Genomic DNA, 26,601 nt, shown 5'->3' on the forward strand with positions numbered 1-26,601 from the left:
TGGGCCTGCTGTGGCAGGGATGCTTTTCTGCCTCCTGTATAAGTGTCTGTGTGTGGTTAATCGCTGTTGTCTGGAACAGTGACAGGCGTGTAGATGAGTTCTATCCCAGGTTTAGTCCTCTCCCTGGGGAGGTAGAGCTGCCATGACCACCCCTTAGCCTGGAGCACTCCAGTGAGATGCTGGGAAAGGACTGGGAGCTCCTACAGGTATTAAATCGCTCCCACACACACACACACACACACCCGCACACACACACACACACACACACACACACACACACACACACACACACACACACACACACACACACACACACACACACACACACACACACACACACACACACACACACACACACACACACACACACACACAGCTCCAGCCCCAGCTCTCCTCAGCAGGCTCACACAGTAACCCAGCAGTGTGGCGTCAATGTAAATGTTTTGTCTCTCCCACCTCTCCTTAAAGCACAACTGAACTATGTTTCATCTCTGAAGGAAAGCCTCCGCCCTCAAGCAAATGTGGACCTGTGTTCAATTAAGTGTGTGTGTGTGTGTGTGTCTGTGTCTTTGTGCGTCAGTGATGTGACAGAGGCAACATTGGTCCACAGGAGGCAGAACAAACAGTGCAGGGAGCACGGCAGAAGGACCTGTCGGATGACAGGACTAGACAGGTATTTCTTTGGAAGTGGAATGAACTTGAAAGTAAAAAGGCTGCCAATTCCACTGTAATTTCCTGTGATGTCAAAGTTGGCAGACAGAAAGGAAAAGGAATTTGAAGGAAACATTAGCGTTTGATGTGTTGGAGGGGAGGGGGGGGGAGAGATTGTCTGTGAAATGAAAGAGGTAAAATGTGTCAACAAGCCAGGGAGGAACTATTACCAGTGGCTGCTGCTGCTTGTTCTGACAAACTGACTTTCCTCTGCCAAGTTAATAGAATCCAATCATTACACTGGAGTGGAAATGTGGCTGTGGCCAGCGTCCATTCTTCCATTGGTGAAGACCTCTGTCCTTTCTGCTAGCCTTTTCTTTCCACTGTTACTTTCAGAGCTTCTCATTCAAAGAAAGGTTGACTGAAGCCCTTTCCTCTCTTCTGTTCGTTCATTTCATCTATGAGGTATGACGTTACCCGTTTTCTTCGTTCCTTCCCACACCATAAAATGTTGGATCTCACTCTCCCAGATGGGCTCCCATCACCTCTGTGCCGTGGCTATTGACTGCATGGAATTAGCCAGGGTAATTTATGGCATTGATTGAAATGTGTTTCTGCCCTGGTGAGGAACACTTTGAGCCGCTGGAATCACTTAGGAACCTGGTGGCTGTCTGGGGGGATAATGTACTGAGCGCTGGTCAGCCTGACGGATGGCTGAGAGGGACACATCAATTACACCCGGAAAGTCAGAGAAGATAGGGATCAGGGCCGGTGGGGGCCCATGGTGGGGGCTTGTGGAGGATGGTGGGGGCCGGCGGTGGGGCCAGTGGCTCTTTGAAAGGCATTTTGAAATGTTGAAGGCTGCTCTTCAAAGTCCTCCCTCTCCTCCCTCTCCTCCATCCATCCATCCCTCTCCTCAGGGACCAAGGGCATAATTTCCAAACCACAATTAAAACAAGAGACATTATGAGGGATGGAGAGAAGGATAGGAGAAATGAAAGATAGAGGGAAGGAAGGATGGAGAGAAAAGAGGACTGTGGTACGGTGCAGCTGCCAGGAGATGTACGGAGGCTGATTAATTAAGGTTCCTCCCGCTGCAGAATACATGAAGTTTCAGGATCAATTAATTAGTGGGAACCCTGCGCTCGTCAATGACTCTAATGGCCTGTTCTCATTTGTTATTTTTATTACCATACTGTTCTATATGCCCCAGCCAATCAGCCATGAGGAGCAGGACGCCATGCGTCCATTAGCGACAGATAAAAATGTCTTTGCATGTCGTCCCTCACACAGCCACTTTATGTTTTTCCATTTAAACCCAGCGTCAGTTGTATCGAGGTACATTCAAATGTTTTTGCAGTCGCTTGTGAAAAGTGTTAGAATAGGCCGGGAATTGCTCCTGTTTTGAAGCTGTCCCCATTTTTGTGGAGATTAGTGGGAAAATGCTACTGTAGCTCTGTCTAAATTGGTGAATTGAATCCAGAGATTCCACATACCCTCCCCTATGCTTTGGATTCAGACATACTTCAAATACAATCACTAATAATGTATAGTGGTTGGTGTACATACACTCTGTGTATCATAATGGCCAATGACTTTCTGATAGCTGATGGTTCATTTCTCCCACAAACAACAACACTCACTGGGGTATTTTGCATTGCCTTATTTGTGCTGAATGCCTACAAACAGCAGGACAGAATGAAAATAGTATCTGCCTTTTAGCATTGAGCCAGATGGAAAGAGAGTGAGAGAGAGAGAGAAGGGTGGATAGAGAGACAGAGAAGTGGAATTATAGAGTGATTGTGTGTATAAGAGAGAGTGGGGGGGAGAGAGAGAGAAGGGTGGATAGAGAGAGACAGAGGAGAGAGAGAGAGAAGGGTGGATAGAGAGACAGAGAAGTGGAATTATAGAGTGATTGTGTGTATAAGAGAGAGTGGGGGAGAGAGAGAGAAGGGTGGATAGAGAGACAGAGAAGTGGAATTATAGAGTGATTGTGTGTATAAGAGAGAGTGGGGGGAGAGAGAGAGAAGGGTGGATAGAGAGAGACAGAGGAGAGAGAGAGTGGGGGGAGATAGAGAGACAGAGGAGAGAGAGAGATGTTTTATGTCTCTGTAGTTATGGGTAGATTTGTTTCTCCTCTAATTGGCAGTGCTAAGATTAATCTTCCTCTTGCTCCAAATTACAGATTTCTACAGTTCAAGTCCAGCTCATCATTCCACTGTTTGTCTTGCATTTAGACTGGCTTAAATACGCTGAGTGTACAAAATGCTGGCCTTCTAGGCAGAGTTCCTCTGTCAAGTGTCTCTGTTCTTTTGCCCATCTTAATATTTTATTTTTATTGGCCAGTTTGAGATATGGCTTTTTCTTTGCAACTCTGCTTAGAAGGCCAGCATCCCGGAGTCACCTCTTCACTATTGACGTTGAGACTGGTGTTTTGCGAGTACTGTTCAATGAAGCTGCCAGTTGAGGACTTGTGAGGCATCTGTTTCTAAACTAGACACTCTAATGTACTTGTCCTCTTGCTCAGTTGTGCACCGGGGCCTCCCACTCCTCTTTCTATTCTGGTTAGAGCCAGTTTGTGTTCTTCTCTGAAGGGAGTAGTACACAGCGTTGTACGAGAGCGTCCGTTTCTTGGCAATTTCTCGCATGGAATAGCCTTAATTTCTCAGAACAAGAATAGACTGATGAGTTTCAGAAGAAAAGTATTTGATTCTGGCCATTTTGAGCCTGTAATCGAAAACACAAATGCTGATGCTCTAGATACTCAACTAGTCCAAAGAAAGACAGTTTTATTGCTTCTTTAATCAGTACAGTTTTCAGCTGTGCTAACATAATTGCAAAAGGATTTTCTAATGATCAATTAGCATTTTAAAATGATAAACTTGGAATAGCTAACGCAACGTGCCATTGGAACACAGGAGTGATGGTTGCTGATAATCACTCGTATTTCATATGTCACAGTGCTTCACTGGTACGTATGCTATGACGCTGGTAAAGTTGTCTCGCACACCTGACACACCTGCATGAGCAACACAATTCCCCAAGCTCTGGGACAGTGCTGGTCAGAAAACAAACTAGCTAGCTGATGGATGCAAACAATGTCATCCCCCTGTCACCCAATTTTCTCCCCCAAAGATCTGCAAAAACAAAGCAAAATGACATCTGTTTCAGTAGCTAAATACAGTTGAAGTCGGAAGTTTATATACACCTGAGCCAAATACATTTAAACTCTGTTTTACATAATTCCTGACATTCAATCCTTGTAAAAGAAATCCCTGTTTTAGGTCAGTTAGGATCACAACTTTATTTTAATTTTAATGTGAAATGTCAGAAGTAGAGAGGATGATTTATTTAAGCTTTTATTTCTATCATCACATTCCCAGTGGGTCAGAAGTTTACATACACTCAATTAGTATTTGGTAGCATTGCCTTTACATTTTTTTAAACTTGGGTCAAACATTTCTGGTAGCCTTCCACTAGCTTCCCACAATAAGTTGGGTGAATTTTGGCCCATTCCTCCTGACAGAGCTGGTGTAACTGAGTCAGGTTTGTAGGCCTCCTTGCTCGCACACGCTTTTTCAGTTCTCCCCACAAATTTTCTACAGGATTGAGGTCAGGTCTTTGTGATGGCCACTCCAATACCTTGACTTGGTTGTCCTTAGGCCATTTTGCCACAACTTTGGAAGTATGCTTGGGGTCATTGTCCATTTGGAAGACCCATTTTCGACCAAGCTTTAACTTCCTGACTGATGTCTTGAGATGTTTCTTCAATATATCCACATAATTGTCTTACCTCACGATGCCATCTATTTTGTCAAGTGCACCAGCCCCTCCTGCAGCAAAGCACCCCCACAACATGATGCTGCCACCCCCATGCTTCACGGTTGGGATGATATTCTTTGGCTTGCAAATCTCCCCCTTTTTCCTCCAAACATAACGATGGTCATTATGGCCAAACAGTTCTATTTTTGTTTCATCAGACCAGAGGACATTTCTCCAAAAAGTACAATCTTTGTTCCCAAACTGTAGTCTAGCTTTTTTATGGCGGTTTTGGAGCAGTGTCTTCTTCCTTGCTGAGCGGCCTTTCAGGTTATGTCGATATAGGACTCATTTACTCTGGATATATAAACTTTTCTACCGGTTTCCTCCAGCATCTTCACAGGGTCCTTTGCTGTTGTTCTGGGATTGATTTGCACTTTTTGCACCAAAGTACGTTCATCTCTAGGAGACAGAATGCGTCTCCTTCCTGAGCGGTATGACGACTGTGTGGTCCCATGGTGTGTATACTTGCATACTATTGTTTGTACAGATGAACGTAGTACATTCAGGCATTTGGAAATTGCCCCCAAGGATGAACCAGACTTGTGGAAGTCTACAATTTTTTTTCTGAGGTCTTGGATGATTTCTTTTGATTTTCCCATGAAGGTAGGCCTTAAAATACATGCAGAGTTACAACTGAAATTGACTCAAATGATGTCAATCAGCCTATCAGAAGCTTCTGAAGCCATGACATCATTTCCTGGAATTTTCCAAGCTGTTTAAAGGCACATTCAACTTAGTGTTAAACTTCTGACCCACTGGAATTGTGATTTAGTGAATAGTAAGTGAAATAATCTGTCTGTAAACAATTGTTGGAAAAATTACTTGTGTCATTGTCACGCCCTGGCCATAGAGAGGCTTTTATTCTCTATTTTGGTTAGGCCAGGGTGTGACTAGGGTGGGCATTCTATGTTCAGTTTCTATGTTTTGTATTTCTTTGTTGTTTGGCCTGTGGTTCTCAATCAGAGGCAGCTGTCTATCGTTGTCTCTGATTGAGAACCATACTTAGGTAGCTTTTTCCCACATGGGTTTTGCAGGTAGTTGTTTTCTGTTTTGTGTGGCTACACCAGATAGAACTGTTTCGTTTGTGCTGCTTTGATAATTTTTGTTCTAGTGTTCGGTTCTAATAAAAATCATGGACATGTACCACGCTGCACCTTGGTCCTCACCTTCTTCCACCAACTGCCGTTACAGTCATGTACGAAGTAGATGTCCTAACCGATTTGCCAAAACTATAGTTTGTTGACAATACATTTGTGGAGTGGTTGAAAAATGAGTTTTAATGACTCCAACCTAAGTGTATGTAAACTTCTGACTTCAACTGTTCATCTTAATCCATCAAATGTATAAAACAATATTCATATTTGGTTGATGGTTGGGGACGTTCTGGTCAAGCCAGTAGTCAGAATATGAAACTCTCTTGGGGCAATATTGCTAGGTTGTTTAGTTCGCTATCTAGCTAGTTAGCTAGCTCTTTATTTTCATGAACTGAAGTCTGATTTTAATTGGAAAATAGCAAGGATAAATCAGGTGCAACTGCTTGGGTTGTGGCTGGCTGGCAGGCAGAAGCAGCAGTATCGCCATCCTTTCTCCCCTGCCTCGGGGATGGTAGGTTGGGGAAAATGTTGTACTACCTAGCTAACATTTTCTATCCTGCTTGTTTGATCCTGATCTTATTTCAAATGCTCACAGAGCCGTTTTCCCATTATGTCGAACAAATTATGGCATTTTGCCAACGCGATTTTGGCAAATGCATGATTAGAGGCTGTTGTGTGCGTTTGTTTGCAGACCTTTGTTGACAGCTTCAACAGTGCTACTGACGGTAGTGGTGGCGCTTGGCTTGCGCTTTCAAATTATATAATATATTTAGCTATTTTACGACTCAAATGAAAAGGTTATTTGACGCATCAGATAGTGTTATTTGACGTGTATCTTTTGACACACAGTGACCCGAACAGCCATCCATTCTGCGCTGGTCACACTCCAGTAGCGCCTGATGGAACTCCACAGGTCACAATGTCAATGTGAAAATCATTTACTACAGCTTTATATGACTACGGTAGTGTTTACAGTCACTAATCTAGCAGTGTGTTCTATGGCAATGAGCAGTATAATCTGCTGTCCTAATGTCAACCACTAATGATATGGTGCCGTGTTTGACTAGCAATGTGTGGTTTGCATTCACAGCGTTGAAAAGTAATTGACACAAGTTATAGCTTGCCTCTACACTCTGTATGGTGATAAAAGAGAACTTTAAAAAGAGAACGGAAGAAAATTGAATTAAAATGGCCCAAGATAACATTCTAGCATCAGGGGTATTGTTACTCTTTTAAAATTGATTGATGCTTTGTGTCACATGTAAATGGAATTTAAGATAGCTCTCTGTGAAATTGGTTGACTCCCAAAGATTTCCAGTATTTCCAGGATATTGTGGGGGTAGAGGGTCAGAGGAGAGGTAAGGAGGTTTAAAGTCTCCCCCTCAGGCTTTAAAGAGACTGGGAAATCCTTCCCTCCTTCCTTTCCTAGCTGGATCACAGGCGAAATTCCTCCTCCCTAAAGACCAGGGCATATTCAAACATTTTCTGCTCACATCTCCTTTCTTTCGTTTGAGTGTTTTTTCTCTCTCCCTATTTTTCTTGGCCTCAGAATGGGGTCAGCAGTTTAGTGGGGAAAACATTTGAATCGGTGGCACCAGCCCAGAGCTTGGCGGTGCACGGTGCTGCTTACACATTACAGAGCGGTATTAACCTCTCCTCTCTCCTCAGACATCTCCATTACAGCCCCTGTAACAACACAGCCGCACCATACTACAGCCAGTTAGCAATAAAGACCAACGATACAGCTAACTGCCTGCCCAGGTTTTATCCATCGATTGAAGCGTGCTAGAAAAGAGCAGAGGCACAGCACAGTGTCTCTCTCTCTCTCACACACACACACACACACACACACACACACACACACACACACACACACACACACACACACACACACACACACACACACACACACACACACACACACACACACACACAGCAGCCTCTGAACAGAGGGAAACAGGAGCCAAGGCTAAAGGAGAACAATACAATACAACCACACGCTGTCAAATTCCCTCAATCAATGAAATACTATTAGCTCCCACTCAGCCAGTTTCAGTCTCAGGCTGCATTCAAGCTGCAGATTTAGTGTCGATAGTGTGTCATCAGGTAAATATGAGTCCCTTTCAGGCTGTAGCACTGTTGATTTAAACTGTTCAATGAAATAGAATGGAACAACCTGCAGTATTTTATTAGGATCTGCATTGGCTGTTTCTGAAGCAGCAGCTACTCTTCCTGGGGTCCAACACAAAACATGAAACATGACATAATACAGAACATCAATAGACAAGAACAGCTCAAGGACAGAACTACATAAATGTTAAATAAGAACAATAGAACCATAAAACAAGGCCCTACTGACATTTACACACATTGCTGACAGTCACCCACACATCAGTACATGTACATATGCCTGAGTTATTGCTGATGTGTATAATGTTGAATCATCAGTGTACATAGACGCACGAGCTTTGTTCAAAGCTAATGGTAGATCATTAGTAAAAATAAAGAACAGTAAAGGGTCAAGAAAGCTGCCTTGAGGAATACCACACTTGACATGTTTTACATTAGAGAAGTTTTCATTAAAGAAAACCCCCTGTGTAACATGAACGCATCAGTTATAGGTATAGGGAAAACTCTGGGCTCATGTTATAGACTACAATTAGGGCTCAGGGTTTTTCTTGGTCAGTAAATGTGGTCAGAAAAAACTGTTAATGCATTAGTAATTGCACTGCTGATAGTAGAGGCAGAGTAGAAAGGGAGAGAAGGAAAGAACACGATGGAGAGACAGAAATCAAGAGAGCCAGAGAAGTGGGGTCGAGAAAAGCGGAGAGACAGACAGAGAAGAAGAGGGGAGAGAGAGAGAGAGAGAGAGGAGAGAAGGGAGAGTGGAGATCAATGGAGGCAGTTGGAGGTTAGTCACCTTGGCAGCCACGGTAGGCCATGTAATCTCCCTCCTCTATGTTTAATCATGAGCCCAGATTGTTGATCGCCTCAGCGGGCCGGCCGCATCTCATTTTGGGGCTCACTGCCACTCCGGCACGCACACACACTCATGCAGGGGGAAATGAAAAGGAAATCATGCACTTATCTACCGCGGCTCCACATCACCAGCCTATAGTGCTTACTCAGAGAAACACCTAATCGTATCAGCTCCTCACCTGACGTGGCGTTGCTGGCTGATGGGGCTTTCATCTAGAAGCAGCCTGATAACCTTTGTTAACAGCTCTGTCTATGAGGTTGACTCAGTACGCACACCTGGCATTGAGAAAGTCAATGATGTTTCATCTGAGGTCAAACTGATAACCTTTGATAGCAGCAACCCTGCTAGCTTGCTCAATGTACCCATTCTGCATTGACATGGTGTATTATTAGCCTAGCTGTACTGTAGCTTATGGTGTTGCTGGTGATGTCCAGTTCTCTTAATCTCTGGTCTCCCTCTCTCTCTCTGCCTCTCCCCACCCTCTCTCTTAGCCTTCTCCCGTCTCCCTGTCTCTTTCCCACCCTCCCTCTGTCTCTGATGTGCTTGCAGTGTTGTGATCCGTAGCGAGGGCGTTAGCGTGCTAATGCTAATACAGTCCTCTGTATTCCCATCATGTCTGTTCTGGCTGCTTACGGCTCCAACACCGCTCTGGTTGGTTGGATCCATATGTCACTCAAATGGGCAACCTGTGCTCTGGCAACAGCCCAGTTGCCATCCAGCCGTATCGCCACAACGATAGAATTAAGAAAATTCTGTATATGCTCATTGGCCCAATTGAATTACAAGCAGGTTTTTCTATCCCCCCATAGGGTTCTAAATGGGTTGTCGTGGTGATGGCTGTCTATTTTCTGGCTTCGTTCTCTCATGACTTTTGTTTTCATATGTTTTTGATGGTTTGTTTGGATTCTTCTGTGGCATTGCCCTTTTTTTATTGGTCTGCGTTTTTCCTGTTTGAAGCCCGAGCCTTGGATTTTATGATATCAGTATTACATTTTATGGTGAATTATTTGCGTCACAAAACATAAAGGCTGTCTGTTTCTATGAACACCCGTCTTTCATGTACTGTTAAGTTTTAGGATCTGTATTTTTCACCTTTATTGCATACGGCTGTGCGTTATTGACTGAGAGAGTCTGCAGGACTCAGCAAATATTGGAACAGATACTGTGTGGTGCTTGTCTAGTCTATAACAGACATATTCTCATTCATACTGTACACTGAACAAAAATATAAAACGCAACAATTTCAAAGATTTTACTGAGTTACAGTTCATATAAGGAAATCAGTCAATTGAAATAAATTCATTAGGCCCTCATCTATGGATTTCACTTGACTGGGAATACAGATATGCATCTGTTGGTCACAAATACCTTAAAAAAAAATGGGCTTCACAATAGACCTGAGGATCTCATCATGGCATTTCTGTGTCTTCAAATAGATACAAATGCAATTGTGCTCCCTCAAAACTTGAGACATTTGTAGCATTCTGTTGTGGGACAAAACTGCACATTTTAAAGTGGGCTTTTATTATCCACAGCACAAGGTGCACCTGTGTAATGAACATGCAGTTTAATCCACTTCTTTAATCCACTTCTTGATCCACTTCTTAACACCGCTCAGGTGGATGGATAATCTTGGCAAAGGAGAAATGCTCACTAACTGGGATGTAAAACAATTAATTTGTGCACCAAATTGAAGAGAAATAAGCGTTATGTGCGTATGGAACATTTCTGGGTCTTTTATTTCATCTCATGAAACCAACACTTTACATGTTGCGCTTATATTTTTGTCCAGTGTAGCACACTGTTAAGCTCTCAGGAAACACACCTGAATGCAAACATGAGCTTCTGTATGTTGTCTTCTCCTCCTCCTGGCTGAGCCAATCAATACCATGGCATAACTACACATGATATTATTATGACAGTGTTCTTCATACTACTGTGTAGTGTAGTACTTGCCCCACCATACATAGGCCTATTATCACTACAACAAGGCCTCCTGAAAAGAGGTTTAGCATAGCAACATTTCAGCTCACAGAGTAGACCTACCTATAAACGCAACTAATGCAGTCAGACAGGTTGCTGCTTGTTGAGGTTTAATTCTGTCTCATCTGATCTGTCTGTCCTATAGAAAGGAAGGGAGCAGGCAGCCCACGGTTGTCATCAGGGCTGAATCACCATGGAGGATAAGCCTCGATACCAAACCTGTCCTGTCTGTTAGCGCCTGACAATGACTAGACAGGGAAGGATCGTCAACATAGTGTTGAGCCTGGTTCTCATTGGCTTTAATGGGGTGTGTGTGTGTGTGAATTGCTTTTAGGCTAAATAGTGTGCGTTTGTCTTTTTTTGTGTTTGTTAATGCATGTGTGTGAGAATCTATTTAATATGCGTGGTGTATGTATATGTGTGTGTTTTTATACAGACTGAACGTGGGATGTCTCATTAAGCTCAGTAGACGCAGTGAGATCAGACACACACGCGTAGAACACGCACGGACACATACGCACAAAAGCCATGTCAAATATATACTCAAAACATCAGAATTCAGATTCAGAAAACGTTAACGTCCTCAGAGGCAATTCATCTTGCGGCAGTCATAAAAACAAATAACATCTACAAATGAACGTGTCCGTTAGGTTTCCAATATATTAGACTGTGCACTTTGGACAGTATCAGGTGCGTACTGACCTGGTCTTTGGCCTGCTCGGGTTTCAGCCTGTTTTACCACTGGTTTATCAACTTTATGAAGAGGGTTTGGGTGGACCGTCACTCCCACGCTCATTTAAAGGATCAACTCTGAACACTCCCACTTTGATCTGAAACAGACTCATAGCGACTGTTACTGGTGAGATCACAGTAATATCAGCATCCTAAAAATAAATCAGTTATTTGTGGAGCCTGCTTGTGTCAGGGAGGGGCGTTTCAAGTGAAAATGTTTGGAGCGTGCGTGTGTCTCTGAGAACTCCTTACATCTGGGATATTCAAACTGGGGTCCATGGCCCCCAAGCTATTACAGGGGGTCCGCAAATAAATTATTTAAAAGTTTTTATTAATATTGCTAGTAACAGAATAAACAAAACACATTTTGAATTACATACAGTACCTACAGAAGAAAATAGGAGAATATCTTCATTTATTTTACCCCCAATTTCGTGATATCCACTTGCGATCTTGTCTCATCGCTGCAACTCCCCAAAGGGCTCGGGAGAGGCGAAGGTCGAGTCATAAGTCCTCCAAAACATGTCCCGCCAAGCCGCGCTTCTTAACACCTGCTTGTTTAACCCTGAAGCCAGCTGCACCAATGTGTCGGAGGAAACGCCGCTCAACTGACGAACGAAGTCAGCCTGCAGGCACCCAGCCTGCCACAAGGAGTCGCTAGAGCGTGATGATCCAAGTAAAGCCCCCCCTCAAACCCTCCCCTAAACCGGACGACGCTGGGACAATTGTGTGCCGCCCTATGGGACTCCAGGTCATGGCCTGTTGTGACACAGGAATATCTTCCTTCTAATGATGTTAAAATTATTTCTCAACTCCTAATATTGAGCAAAGTACACTCATTGGATACAGTTACAGTCACTGGAGTATCTGACATAGGCTTTAAAAAAAAGCACCCACGAATACCAGTCACTGTAAGTGTGACTATCTACTAGTAAGCTTTCTTGACTTGGACATTAGTTTTTGCCAACACATGGCTAACCTTTGTTTATCAAGCTAAACAGCTGCTACTAGCGAAAATGGGTTAGGGTTCATGCGTTCGAGTTAGCCTATGACATAGAAAGTTATATTAGAGTTGACGCTCCCTCTTCCAATTATAACTATCTCCCAAATGTATTAATTTAAAAATGTTGATGACTTCTCCTTGCCATAATCATTCACCTGATAAAACATTTTTTTAAATTCTTTATGATGGGGGGGTCCCTGGTTTTCCTGGGCAGGGGCCTCTGGTCAATATTAGTTTGAAGACCCCTGCCTTACATCAGTTTGTACAGTGGAACTCAGGAATGAATACATGCTCTGAAATGGCCACTTATGCCACATTTAACAACGGTTAACAAGCTCGTGGCTGGGGCTGAAAACGATTCAAGGAAAACATGGCAAGAAAAGTGTCGTCAGACTACACTGACTGGTAGCAGTAAATGTTTGGATTTCTGGGGCAGAGTAAACCGCGTGATGCATGTGTGCGTTTGCTGGGGCAGCTGCTCATTAGAACGTGTTACGTAAGCAGAGTTCAACATTGGGAAAGAGGGATGGAGGGATGAAACGAAAGATTGTAGTGAAGGGGTTGTGTTTGATGGCACGCGGGGCGGTCGGGTTGGGGAAGCTACTCGTGCATTCCAAAGACAACAGCAGTTATTTTCCTGGCTCCCATCACCACGACATCGAGGAAATCCTCCGAGAGGAGGGAGAGAGCCTTTCATTATGTCGCCATAAAGCCCAACACGGAGGGATCAACACTGGGACAATACACGGATTAGCCCAGTGGTGTTGGCACACGTTGGGGAAACTAATACACATTTATGGACACGTTTCTGTGAATACACACACAGACAAAACAAAGACACACACACACACACACTTAGTAGCCTTGTGTTAGTGTAATGAAAACCACAATGTGTCTCTGGGAATACCTAGCCCATAGGTAGTGTGAGTCTTAACTGCTCTCTCTCAGCCATGTTTCCTCTATTACAGTTATGGCCTGGTCTGGGCTCACAAAACAGAACAACTTATACAGTCTGTCCCCCTCCCTATGTGTGTTCTGGCAGGGGGAGAGCGGATGGAGGGAGGGAGAGGGGGTTGGCAAGAGATGGGACATGTGAAGACCCCAGTTGCTCTGTGACTGGAGTTGGCAGGGGAGCATGGCTAGAATGGTTTGTCACAGTTGAAACAGAGCTGCTAACATGATGTGGCCATAAGTCAACCAGGAATAGATGGAGGACCTGGTTGAAGCATAGAGGTGGATCCAGGCTCATCGGAATGCTCTCTCTGGGGAAGGAGGGTCAATTAATGCCTGATTGGTTGTTCCAGCAGAGGGGAGGTGCTAGCTGCTCTAACTATTGTGTGATTGGTTGTTCAAGCAGGTTCCCCCCCAGTACGGCCAGCAGGGTATGGGAGGATACAGCCAGCAGCAGCAGGGAACACCTCCGGGATCCTACTTCAGCCCCCCCCAGCAGAACCCCACCGCCCCCACACAACCCCCTACCTGCCTCCCGCGCCCCACCCCAGCAGGTAAGACCTCACTTACAGTCAGAGAGGGGGTAAATGTAAAACAGACTGAAGATCAGTGTCTAAGGGACACTTCATCCCGTTCTGTTATCCCAGAATACTTTGCTCCCACACAGACCTCTTGTGGTGTGTGTGGGCAGAGAGTCTGGCTCTGGCCCGGAGGTTTGATTTGTCGTCCAGATTATTCATATGGGCTATTTCTGGCATTCCCTGCTTCCTCTACTTTACTTTCATTCAAACACACTACACACCAGACCTTGAAAATACCAACTTTTCAAATACTCAAGGTTGTCATATATAGTTTAGGCAACTATTTTCTTTGATAGTCGAATACAGGTCCAGAAAAACAAATCATATTTGAAGCTATTTGAATATACACTGAGTGTACAAAACATTAAGAACACCTTCCTAATATTGAGGTGCACCCCCCTCCCCACTTTTCCCTCAGAACAGCCTCAATTCGTCGGGGCATGGACTCTGCAAGGTCCAGGCCCCGGCGTTTCACATGGATGCTGGTCCATGTTGACTCCAATGCTTCCCACAGTTGTCAAGTTGGCTGGATGTCCTTTTCGTGGTGGACCATTCTTAATACACACGAGAAAAACCCAGCAGCGTTGCAGTTCTTGACTCAAAACGGTGCACCTACTACTACTATACCCCGTTCAAAGGCACTTAAATATTTTGTCTTGCCCATTCACCCTCTGAATGGCACACATACACACTCCACGTCGCAATTGTCTCAAGGATTACAAATGCTTCTTTAGCCTGTTTCCTCCCCTTCATCTACACTGATTTGAAGTGGATTTAACAGGTGACATCAATAAGGGATCACAGCTTCACCTGGATTCACCTGGTCAGTCTATGTCATGGAAAGACCAGGCGTCCCTAATGTTTTGCACACTCAATGTATATACGCACGTTATTTGAAAACAAACAAATATTTATTGGATAGCGGCCAAAGATTTGATGAAGAACCAAAAACTACAACAGTTAGTTAAATGAGTCTAAATACATTTATCATAACCCTGGTTTGGAGGGCTCTTAGGTATGAATTCTCGATAGAGCCTATAGCCTAGAATTACATACGAGGGACATGCATTCATCTCAACATTAGAGTAACATTAGAGTAAAACCACGTTTGCAGCTTCAAAATGACTAACAAATGTATTTTCATAATGAGTGACATAAGGTAATGCAGTAACACTTGACATCCAGTTCCCTATACATTTGTAGTAACTTTGATTATGACAATAGCAATATTGTTGTTACACAGGACATTGGAAATTGCTTTATAATTGCATACTAATGTAGTTATTACATAAGTGGAGTAAGGAATAGTCAGTATTCCTCTTGTGTACAGTAGATACAAAAACTCTGTTCTTTGCTGCTATGCAATTCAAATGCAATTACCTTTGGTCAGTTTTATGCAACAACACGCTAGTAAAATGTTGCTCCAAAAGTCATTTGTTTTATTACACAGGCACAAGAACAGTTTAAAGGTAAGTATTAATGAGAATTCTAGCAGTAACAAAATATGGCTATTAAGTGTCACAAGGAAAGTAAATATCCCAAAACTGTCTTGAATCAACTACAGCCACGCTAGGTTGAAAATCATGTCATTTAGCATTATGAGTAAAGCATCCCTTTAAAGATGGTATAGTGCCCTCAACTCTGGACCTCTGAGCCAGTTCCACTGCTTGTTTTCATTGTTCCCCTCTAATCAGGGACTGATTTAGACCTGGGGCACCAGGTGGGTGCAGTTAATAATCAGGTAGAACAGAAAAGCAGGAGGCTCCGGACCTCGTAGGGTCAGAGTTGAATACGCCTGATATAGTGTGTGTTTGAAAAATAACACTTACCCTCAGATGCCTCCCTCTGAAGTATTTTCAGGTATCATACAATTAATTGCAGTTTTCTACCTTTTCAGTGACATGTTGAAAGAGTCATACATTAGCAACACATTTATACTTCTCTGTACAAAATATCATTGGTTGATTGGTTTGACTTGATTATATACACCTGGGGCAATGGACATTCAGGAGAATGGACATTTATGAAAATGTTCAGATAGAAATGTATTGCGTAGATCAAATTCGACTGTGAGATAGATTCATTCTTTTTCTATCTTCAACATGCAGTTCCAAATACAGCCCTGCCATTAGTTGAAGGCGGCCAATCCTATAGTTTCAGAATGGTAGTCACCTCTGAGATCTATATTCCAATATTTTATTTAAGTAGTTGCTTTCTCAGGTCTGTATTCAAATAGTTTTGAAAAGTAGTCACATTCTCAGGTCTGTATTCAAATAGTTTTGAAAAGTAGTCACATTCTCAGGTCTGTATTCAAATAGTTTTGAAAAGTAGTCACATTCTCAGGTCTGTATTCAAATAGTTTTGAAAAGTAGTCACATTCTCAGGTCTGTATTCAAATAGTTGTAGTCACCTCCAAAGTAACAATTGTTCCCTTGGAATAGTTACTTTCCACAAAGCACAGCTAAAACTATAGTTATCCCAGGTCTGCCACACACACACACACACACACACACACACACACACACACACACACACACACACACACACACACACACACACACACACACACACACACACACACACACACACACACACACAGACAGATGTGGTTGAGTCAGTGTGGGGGCGCTCCAGGATTTTAGTGAGAACTGAGTTCTGCAGGATACGGCCAGAGAGAGAATGCAGTCAGTCAAGGATTGCGTGTTTCTGCCCCTTTTACAACTCTGGTTGCATTTCAACTACTTTGGATTACACAGTCCAGTTGAGGCTTTCTCAATGTTGGCTGCAAGGTCAACACTCTCTCACTCTCTCTCCCTCTCTGTCTCTCTCTCTCTTGCTATCTCTCTCTCTCTCCCTCTCTTGCTATCTCTCTCTCTCCCTCTCTTGCTATCTCTCTCTCTCTCTCTCTTGCTCTCTTCTCTCTCTCTCTCTCTCTCTCCCTCTCTTGCTATCTCTCTCTCTCCCTCTCTTGCTATCTCTCTCTCTCTCCCTCTCTTGCTATCTCTCTCTCTCTCTCCCTCTCTTCTATCTCTATCTCTCCCTCTCTTGCTATCTCTCTATCTCTCTCTCTCTCTCTCTCTCTCTCTCTCTCTCTCTTGCTATCTCTCTCTCTCTATCTTGCTCCCTCTCTTCTTCCTCCTCAAAGACTCATTAATCAAATCCTTTATCTGAGTCTCTTCTCTTCTGGCTAGGCCTGTAGTGTCTCCAGACTGCAGGTTGGAGCAGGGTAAGGTGGGCCAGCCAAGCTCAAGGCTTTTTGGATTGAGCCAGCCAGCAAACAGCCCTCTACAGCACACAGCCTCCGGACCTATGTAGGGTTCTAAAGATTTAGTGTCAAATATTTTTAGGCCATTGGAGGATGTAGAGTGGTCTAAGAAGGCAGGGGGTAAAGATGGATGATAATTTCTGGAAGGTTACTATATAAAAACCGACCTGTGAGCGAGCGTGTGTATGTGAATTACAGTAGGGAGAGTACCACCGTTGTCACCCCGGTGCTATTGTGGCTGTGTGAAATCCTTGTCTCGTGTCAGCGCCCAATCATAAAGAAAGGTCAACATTTGACCTTTTCACAGCTTTCTGTGCCGATCAGTGGAAACACACAAACACAAAGCACTGTGAGAGAGATTAGGATGTTATTGTGGTTGTGTACCCTCTCTCATGACCTCTAGTTACCAGAGGAGGGAAGTTCCACCCTGTGTGATTTGGGAGGTTAGCCGTTCCACTCAACACCTAAGGACTTCCTTCACTTGATTGAGTGATTGCAGCTTCTCTGACCATCATATTGGCTGCGAAACCCAAGGTTCACGACAGAAACACGACCATTATCCTTCTTTTATATCCCCCTGAAGAGGAAGTGTGCTGTTTATTGGGGTGTGTTTCACTGGCATAACCCTGGCGATGGTCGAAAGGCTTTCTGGTTCTGACCCGTCAAAGCTGTTACTTCAGAACATCTCAGAAATGCATCTGTCGTGATGAAGGGGAATGAAAACCCTGGGTCTTTGTTATATTCTCAAGCAATTAAAGGTGCAATATGCAGAAATCGCTCTGCCGTTTCCTGGTTGCTGAAATTAGAATAGTTACAGTTTATGTGACAAAACAAGCAATGTATAAGTGTAGAGAATCATTGTACCATCTAAACCGCTGTTAAATATATTTTCACTAACCAAAAATATTGTATTTTCAGCTGTTTGAAGTTGGTGTACAAAACCAAAAGAAATGACACAAAAACAAAACTTAAGAACGGGAAGCATAGAAATAGCTCACATAGAACAGATCTTCTTAGCCTAGCTTTCAATGGGAATGACAGATCTATAACTCACATTTCTTTGTGAATTTGGTCAGCTCACCCAAAAAGTTACATTGCAGCTTTGATGAATTGCTGTTCGAACTCATAATAGCAGTTTCTCTGTCTGAAGGGTTGCTCACCCGTCTCTCACCGTTTTTTTGCTGTCTGTCAGTAACTCTTCTTCGTCTTTGTCCATCAGTTTTGTTAACACAATACACGTTCCTCTCTGCCTACTTTGCTAGGAAGGCGATTCTCTTTGTTTGTGTGTGTGTGTGTGTGTGTGTGTGTGTGTGTGTGTGTACTTGTGTGTTTGCGTGCATGACTGTGTGTGTGTGACTGTTTGCTCAAGTGACTGTGTGTGTGTGTGTACTTGTGTGTTTGCGTGCATGACTGTGTGTGTGTGACTGTTTGCTCAAGTGACTGTGTGTGTGTGTGTGTGTGTGTGTGTGTGTGTGTGTGTGTGTGTGTGTGTGTGTGTGTGTGTGCAACTGTGTACTTGCTTCCTCGGCAGATAGACACCTTTCCCTCTCGGGCTGCCATGCTTTTATTTTCCTAGGTAGCTAGCTGGGATAGTGTGTAGTGATTGAAACATCCATGTCCTGTTCCTATCTAGGGCCCTTATCTAACTGAAGGAGGCAAAGTGTGACAGGACTACTCCAATGTGGGGATTTGTCATGTTGTTCACAATGTTACCAGGCAGGGTCATCGATTGGTTACACCTTAAGCGGTGTCACTCTCAGGAGTGACACACAAAGATTTCACCAAGGAGAATTTTACTGCATTGCCCCTCATTTCTTTAGTGAAAGTGTCCGGTCTGTTCCTCTGTGAGACTGCTGATCTCTATGGCGGTTTCCTGTTTCCTGTATTACGCCCAACTACTTCCTGTTGTCTCTCTGAGGGGTTGTAGCCCCCCTACTCTACTCTGCTGTACTCTGCTGTACTCTGCTGTACAACGATATACTCTGCTCTTCTCTGCTCTACTCTGCTCTACTCTGCTCTGCTGTACTCTGCTCTGATGTACTCTACTCTGCTCTGCTCTACTCTGCTCTACTGTACTCTGCTCTGCTGTACTCTGCTCTGCTGCACTCTACTCTGACGTACTCTGTTCTACTCTGCTATACTCTACTCTGCTGTACTCTACTCTTCTGTACTCTGTTCTGCTCTGCGGTACTCTGCTCTACTCTACTCTGCTGTACTCTGTTCTACTCTGCTCTGCGGTACTCTACTCTGCTGTACTCTACTCTGCTCTACTGTGCTCTACTCTACTGTGCTCAGCTCTGATGTACTCTGCTCTGCTGTACTCAGCTCTGCTGTACTCTACTCTTCTCTGCTCTACTATGCTCTGATGTACTCTACTCAGCTCTGCTGTACTCAGCTCTGCTGTACTCTGCTGCACTCTGCTGCACTCTGCTATACTCTGCTCTGCTATGCTGTACTCTGCTCTGCTATGCTGTACTCTGCTGTACTCTGCTCAGCTGTACTCTGCTGTACTCTGCTGTACTCTGCTGTACTCTGCTCTGCTCTGCCTTGCTGTACTCTGCTGTACTCTGCTATGCTGTACTCTGCTGTACTCTGCTCTGCTGTACTCTGCTCTGCTCTGCCTTGCTGTACTCTGCTGTACTCTGCTATGCTGTACTCTGCTGTACTCTGCTATACTCTGCTCTGCTAGGCTTTATTCTGCTTTGCTCTGCTGTACTCTGCTGTACTCTGCTCTGCTGTACTCTGCTGTACTCTGCTATGCTGTACTCTGCTGTACTCTGCTCTGCTGTACTCTGCTGTACTCTGCTCTGCTGGGCTTTATTCTGCTTTGCTCTGCTGTGTTCCCATCTCTCTCTCTCTCCTCTATCACCTAATGACAAAAGGTTAATTAAAACACAGTCACCTTCGCTGGCTGCTCGTCTTCATCGCCACTCCTGCTCTTGCCACCGTCCACCAGTCTGCCACCGCCGGTTTAATCATGGCCGCTGATAACACGTCGCCCAGCGCACCGCACTCGAGGATGCCACGGCAACAACTGACTGGGAGAGGGGGAAGGGAGGGATGGAGGGCCATTCAAAGTTCAATGTCATTAATTGGTCAGCATTTGAATATTAGCTAAGAACCGTTAATTAACTGGATCATAAAAGCGTTGCTACAATTCGGAGGGGGGTGGATGGAGAGAGAGAGAGGGAGGGAGGGCGGGCCTGGGAGAGAGAGGGCATATGGTAGAGGGAGCCGGGTGCCGGGCGATAAGGGAGACCCATCCGTGGTAAAGGTCTGGCCACTGTAATTTGCGGGAGCTGCTTTAATTGTCGTAACCTTTTAAATGGCATAGTTTATCAGAGTCCTCTAAATGTCCCTGCGTATCGCTAGGCGCCAGCGCCACGGCAACCAACACAGCGGTCCCGTTGGCTGCCCGTAACAAGCACTTAAGCCTGATGAGTTTAGAAAAAAAGGAGAATAGGAGAAAAACGGTTGGTTCCATTTTTTTTGTCAGTTGGATTGTGTTTTTAGTTGTGTGTGTTTTCACCTCTCCGCTGACTGACACTTGCTAATTGCGTGACTGGAATGTGCCACCGTGTTTTTCTGATTTATGTTTGTTTGTACCATTGTGATTCAAATGCAAATGGTAGGTGTTTTTTTGAAGGGTCAGGACAATCTTAATCACGCTGGAAAGGATAGTGTTCAGCACTATGCACCCCAGGGGCCTCATTTAGCACAACAATTGTTAGAAATGCCACTAAATGTTCCAGCACACAGAGTTTTGAAAAATACACGGATGCACACAGAATTGTTGGACAATCACTGATGAGACTGCCAACAGTGCTATTGTTCTGCCATCCTTGAACAAGGGCAACAACGTCTGTATGGAATACAGTACTAGTTTTGGTGAATACTATGTTTCCTTTACCCACATAGACGGCAGGTTTCTGGCATCCATATATCATTCCACACTGTTTAAATGAGGGACAGAACCAGCGGGAAGGACAGAGGCCTTTTCTGAATGGTCCATCTGAGGTCTGTCTGTCTGTCTGTCTGTCTGTCTGTCTGTCTGTCTGTCTGTCTGTCTGTCTGTCTGTCTGTCTGTCTGTCTGTCTGTCTGTCTGTCTGTCTGTCTCTCTGTCTCTGTCTCTGTCTCTGTCTGTCTGTCGGGATCACAACACAGAGAGACAGTCTCATCTGATTCCTCTCCACAGCTGAATGACAAGTCAGAATACAAGCAGTACCAATGACATGTTCAGTTAATACAGTACTGTCACATCAAGACTGCTCCCAGGGGGACGCAGGGAGGGAGGGAGGGAGGGAGGGAGGGAGGGAGGGAGGGAGGGAGGGAGGGAGGGAGCTGATATTACAGGACGGGATGGGACATGGGGTGGCAGGGGGGTAGTGTGTGTTCCCTCTAGTGGGGGTTTTGTGATAAAGGTCAGACGGATTGGTGCACTGCTCTGGGCTGCTGTTTGGTGAGAATCCAATCTGAAGGACATGGTAGTAGAACAGATCTGGACAAATGGATCAATTAAAATCCCAGGAGAGGAGAGGGGGAGGTCCCTCCCTGGCTGGTTCTCTGTCACTGGGCTGGGTGATGGTTGGAGAGACAGGCTCTGCTGCTCTACAGGCCTTCTCCACACACACGTGCATGTACACACACGCAGGTATGGACGCATGCACAAAGGCAGAAGCGTATCGTTTGGAAAGAGATCACCACATATTATCCTTTACACTAAACAAAAGCTGTGAAGTCAATCTGCCAGTCAGTCAGTCTGCCAGTCAGTCAGTCAGTCTGCCAGTCAGTCAGTCTGCCAGTCAGTCAGTCTGTTATTATTCCTACTGTAGAGAGACTGCTGTATCGTCTAGCAGTCCTGTCTGATCCAAGCTGCCAGTTTATAAGCAATCTAGTTGATTTTCTGCATTACAACCCTTAATAAGAGCTGGCGGTTTCTCCCTGGCAACTCCTCTCTCTCTCTCTCCTGTATTATTGTTCAGCTGGCTGATTGCTTAAATGATGGCGTCCCAATCCGAAGTGCCATTGTTGTCTGTGCTAATGACGTGCAGGAGCCATGAATATGGATGGCCCGCATCTCCCTCTCCCTCCCTCCCGCTCTCCCTCCCTCTCCTCTCCTCTCCTCTCTTCTGCCTGCCTGTCTTTGTCTGTCCCTGTTCTCTGTCGTGTCTCTGATGTGCCGTGCTTTGTGTACACAGACGCGTGTTTGTATTTTTAAACGCCGCGATTTTCACATCCTCAGCTTTAAATATGAACGCTAAAAATACACCCCTCAAGAATCATCAGGAACAGGCGCGCGCACACACACACGCACACACACACGCACACACACACGCACGCACGCACGCACGCACGCACGCACACACACACACACACACACACACACACACACACACACACACAATAAAGCAGAGATGAGAGGTTCCATCAGCTAGCCAGTGTGTGATTCAACACAGCTTGGCTGTTGGAGGTGTCACTGTCTCTCTGTGACACTCCCATTACTCGTCTATGTCTATGTGTAGTACAGTATGCTGTTCTCCTGTGTAGTACAGTACGCTGTTCTCCTGTGTAGTACAGTATGCTGTTCTCCTGTGTAGTACAGTACACTGTTCTCCTGTGTAGTACAGTACGCTGTTCTCCTGTGTAGTACAATACGCTGTTCTCCTGTGTAGTACAATACGCTGTTCTCCTGTGTAGTACAGTACGCTGTTCTCCTGTGTAGTACAGTACGCTGTTCTCCTGTGTAGTACAGTACGCTGTTCTCCTGTGTAGTACAGTACGCTGTTCTCCTGTGTAGTACAGTACGCTGTTCTCCTGTGTAGTACAGTACGCTGTTCTCCTGTGTAGTACAGTACGCTGTTCTCCTGTGTAGTACAATACGCTGTTCTCCTGTGTAGTACAGTATGCTGTTCTCCTGTGTAGTACAGTACGCTGTTCTCCTGTGTAGTACAGTACGCTGTTCTCCTGTGTAGTACAGTACGCTGTTCTCCTGTGTAGTACAGTACACTGTTCTCCTGTGTAGTACAGTACGCTGTTCTCTGTGTAGTACAGTACGCTGTTCTCCTGTGTAGTACAGTACGCTGTTCTCCTGTGTAGTACAGTACACTGTTCTCCTGTGTAGTACAGTACGCTGTTCTCCTGTGTAGTACAATACGCTGTTCTCCTGTGTAGTACAGTACGCTGTTCTCCTGTGTAGTACAGTACGCTGTTCTCCTGTGTAGTACAGTACGCTGTTCTCCTGTGTAGTACAATACGCTGTTCTCCTGTGTAGTACAATACGCTGTTCTCCTGTGTAGTACAATACGCTGTTCTCCTGTGTAGTACAGTATGCTGTTCTCCTGTTCTGTTCCTGTGTAGTACAGTACGCTGTTCTCCTGTGTAGTACAGTATGCTGTTCTCCTGTGTAGTACAGTACGCTGTTCTCCTGTGTAGTACAGTACGCTGTTCTCCTGTGTAGTACAGTACGCTGTTCTCCTGTGTAGTACAGTACACTGTTCTCCTGTGTAGTACAATACGCTGTTCTCCTGTGTAGTACAGTACGCTGTTCTCCTGTGTAGTACAGTACGCTGTTCTCCTGTGTAGTACAGTACGCTGTTCTCCTGTGTAGTACAATACGCTGTTCTCCTGTGTAGTACAATACGCTGTTCTCCTGTGTAGTACAATACGCTGTTCTCCTGTGTAGTACAATACGCTGTTCTCCTGTGTAGTACAATACGCTGTTCTCCAGTACAGTATGCTGTTCTCCTGTGTAGTACAGTACGCTGTTCTCCTGTGTAGTACAGTACACTGTTCTCCTGTGTAGTACAATACGCTGTTCTCCTGTGTAGTACAGTACGCTGTTCTCCTGTGTAGTACAGTACGCTGTTCTCCTGTGTAGTACAGTACACTGTTCTCCTGTGTAGTACAGTACACTGTTCTCCTGTGTAGTACAGTACACTGTTCTCCTGTGTAGTACAGTATGCTGTTCTCCTGTGTAGTACAGTACGCTGTTCTCCTGTGTAGTACAGTACACTGTTCTCCTGTGTAGTACAGTACACTGTTCTCCTGTGTAGTACAGTATGCTGTTCTCCTGTGTAGTACAATACGCTGTTCTCCTGTGTAGTACAGTACGCTGTTCTCCTGTGTAGTACAGTACACTGTTCTCCTGTGTAGTACAATACGCTGTTCTCCTGTGTAGTACAGTATGCTGTTCTCCTGTGTAGTACAGTACGCTGTTCTCCTGTGTAGTACAGTACGCTGTTCTCCTGTGTAGTACAGTACGCTGTTCTCCTGTGTAGTACAGTACGCTGTTCTCCTGTGTAGTACAGTACGCTGTTCTCCTGTGTAGTACAGTACACTGTTCTCCTGTGTTCAGTATGCTGTTCTCCTGTGTAGTACAGTACGCTGTTCTCCTGTGTAGTACAGTACAGTACAGTACACTGTTCTCCTGTGTAGTACAGTACACTGTTCTCCTGTGTAGTACAGTATGCTGTTCTCCTGTGTAGTACAATACGCTGTTCTCCTGTGTAGTACAGTACGCTGTTCTCCTGTAGTACAGTACACTGTTCTCCTGTGTAGTACAATACTGTTCTCCTGTGTAGTACAGTATGCTGTTCTCCTGTGTAGTACTACGCTGTTCTCCTGTGTAGTACAGTACGCTGTTCTCCTGTAGTACAGTACACTGTTCTCCTGTGTAGTACAGTACGCTGTTCTCCTGTGTAGTACAGTATGCTGTTCTCCTGTGTAGTACAGTATGCTGTTCTCCTGTGTAGTACAGTACGCTGTTCTCCTGTGTAGTACAGTACGCTGTTCTCCTGTGTAGTACAGTATGCTGTTCTCCTGTGTAGTACAGTACGCTGTTCTCCTGTGTAGTACAATACGCTGTTCTCCTGTAGTACAGTACGCTGTTCTCCTGTGTCGTACAATACGCTGTTCTCCTGTGTAGTACAATACGCTGTTCTCCTGTGTAGTACAGTACGCTGTTCTCCTGTGTAGTACAGTACGCTGTTCTCCTGTGTAGTACAATATGCTGTTCTCCTGTGTAGTACAATACGCTGTTCTCCTGTGTAGTACAGTACGCTGTTCTCCTGTGTAGTACAGTACGCTGTTCTCCTGTGTAGTACAGTACGCTGTTCTCCTGTGTAGTACAGTACGCTGTTCTCCTGTGTAGTACAGTACGCTGTTCTCCTGTAGTACAGTACACTGTTCTCCTGTGTAGTACAATACGCTGTTCTCCTGTGTAGTACAGTACGCTGTTCTCCTGTGTAGTACAGTACGCTGTTCTCCTGTGTAGTACAATACGCTGTTCTCCTGTGTAGTACAATACGCTGTTCTCCTGTACGCTGTTCTCCTGTGTAGTACGCTGTTCTCCAGTACAGTATGCTGTTCTCCTGTGTAGTACAGTACGCTGTTCTCCTGTGTAGTACAGTACACTGTTCTCCTGTGTAGTACAATACGCTGTTCTCCTGTGTAGTACAGTACGCTGTTCTCCTGTGTGTACAGTACGCTGTTCTCCTGTGTAGTACAGTACGCTGTTCTCCTGTGTAGTACAATACGCTGTTCTCCTGTGTAGTACAATACGCTGTTCTCCTGTGTAGTACATACGCTGTTCTCCTGTGTAGTACAATACGCTGTTCTCCTGTGTAGTACAGTACGCTGTTCTCCTGTGTCGTACAATACGCTGTTCTCCTGTGTAGTACAATACGCTGTTCTCCTGTGTAGTACAATACGCTGTTCTCGCTGTTCTCCTGTGTAGTACAGTATGCTGTTCTCCTGTGTACAGTACGCTGTTCTCCAGTACAGTATGCTGTTCTCCTGTGTAGTACAGTACGCTGTTCTCCTGTGTAGTACAGTATGCTGTTCTCCTGTGTAGTACAATACGCTGTTCTCCTGTGTAGTACAGTACGCTGTTCTCCTGTGTAGTACAATACGCTGTTCTCCTGTGTAGTACAATACGCTGTTCTCCTGTGTAGTACAATACGCTGTTCTCCTGTGTAGTACAGTATGCTGTTCTCCTGTGTAGTACAGTACGCTGTTCTCCTGTGTAGTACAGTATGCTGTTCTCCTGTGTCGTACAATACGCTGTTCTCCTGTGTAGTACAATACGCTGTTCTCCTGTGTAGTACAGTATGCTGTTCTCCTGTGTAGTACAGTATGCTGTTCTCCTGTGTAGTACAGTACGCTGTTCTCCTGTGTAGTACAGTATGCTGTTCTCCTGTGTAGTACAATACGCTGTTCTCCTGTGTAGTACAGTACGCTGTTCTCCTGTGTAGTACAATACGCTGTTCTCCTGTGTAGTACAGTATGCTGTTCTCCTGTGTAGTACAGTATGCTGTTCTCCTGTGTAGTACAATACGCTGTTCTCCTGTGTAGTACAGTACGCTGTTCTCCTGTGTAGTACAGTACGCTGTTCTCCTGTGTAGTACAATACGCTGTTCTCCTGTGTAGTACAATACGCTGTTCTCCTGTGTAGTACAATACGCTGTTCTCCTGTGTAGTACAATACGCTGTTCTCCTGTGTAGTACAGTATGCTGTTCTCCTGTGTCGTACAGTACGCTG

At 44.8% G+C, this 26,601-nt stretch overlaps 1 protein-coding gene across 1 annotated transcript in view; it reads left to right on the forward strand.

The window, feature by feature from the left end:
* The window catches only part of LOC112255745 (AT-rich interactive domain-containing protein 1B-like), a 231,755-nt gene that overhangs the window by 34,611 nt on the left and 170,543 nt on the right, over nt 1-26,601 (forward strand). The window contains exon 3 of the mRNA XM_042325452.1: nt 13,620-13,799. Coding sequence (XP_042181386.1) covers nt 13,620-13,799 — 180 coding nt within the window. The remainder of the gene's footprint in view (nt 1-13,619; nt 13,800-26,601) is intronic.

Source organism: Oncorhynchus tshawytscha, linkage group LG08 (genome assembly GCF_018296145.1).
Source record: "Oncorhynchus tshawytscha isolate Ot180627B linkage group LG08, Otsh_v2.0, whole genome shotgun sequence".
NCBI classification, from domain to species: domain Eukaryota; kingdom Metazoa; phylum Chordata; class Actinopteri; order Salmoniformes; family Salmonidae; genus Oncorhynchus; species Oncorhynchus tshawytscha.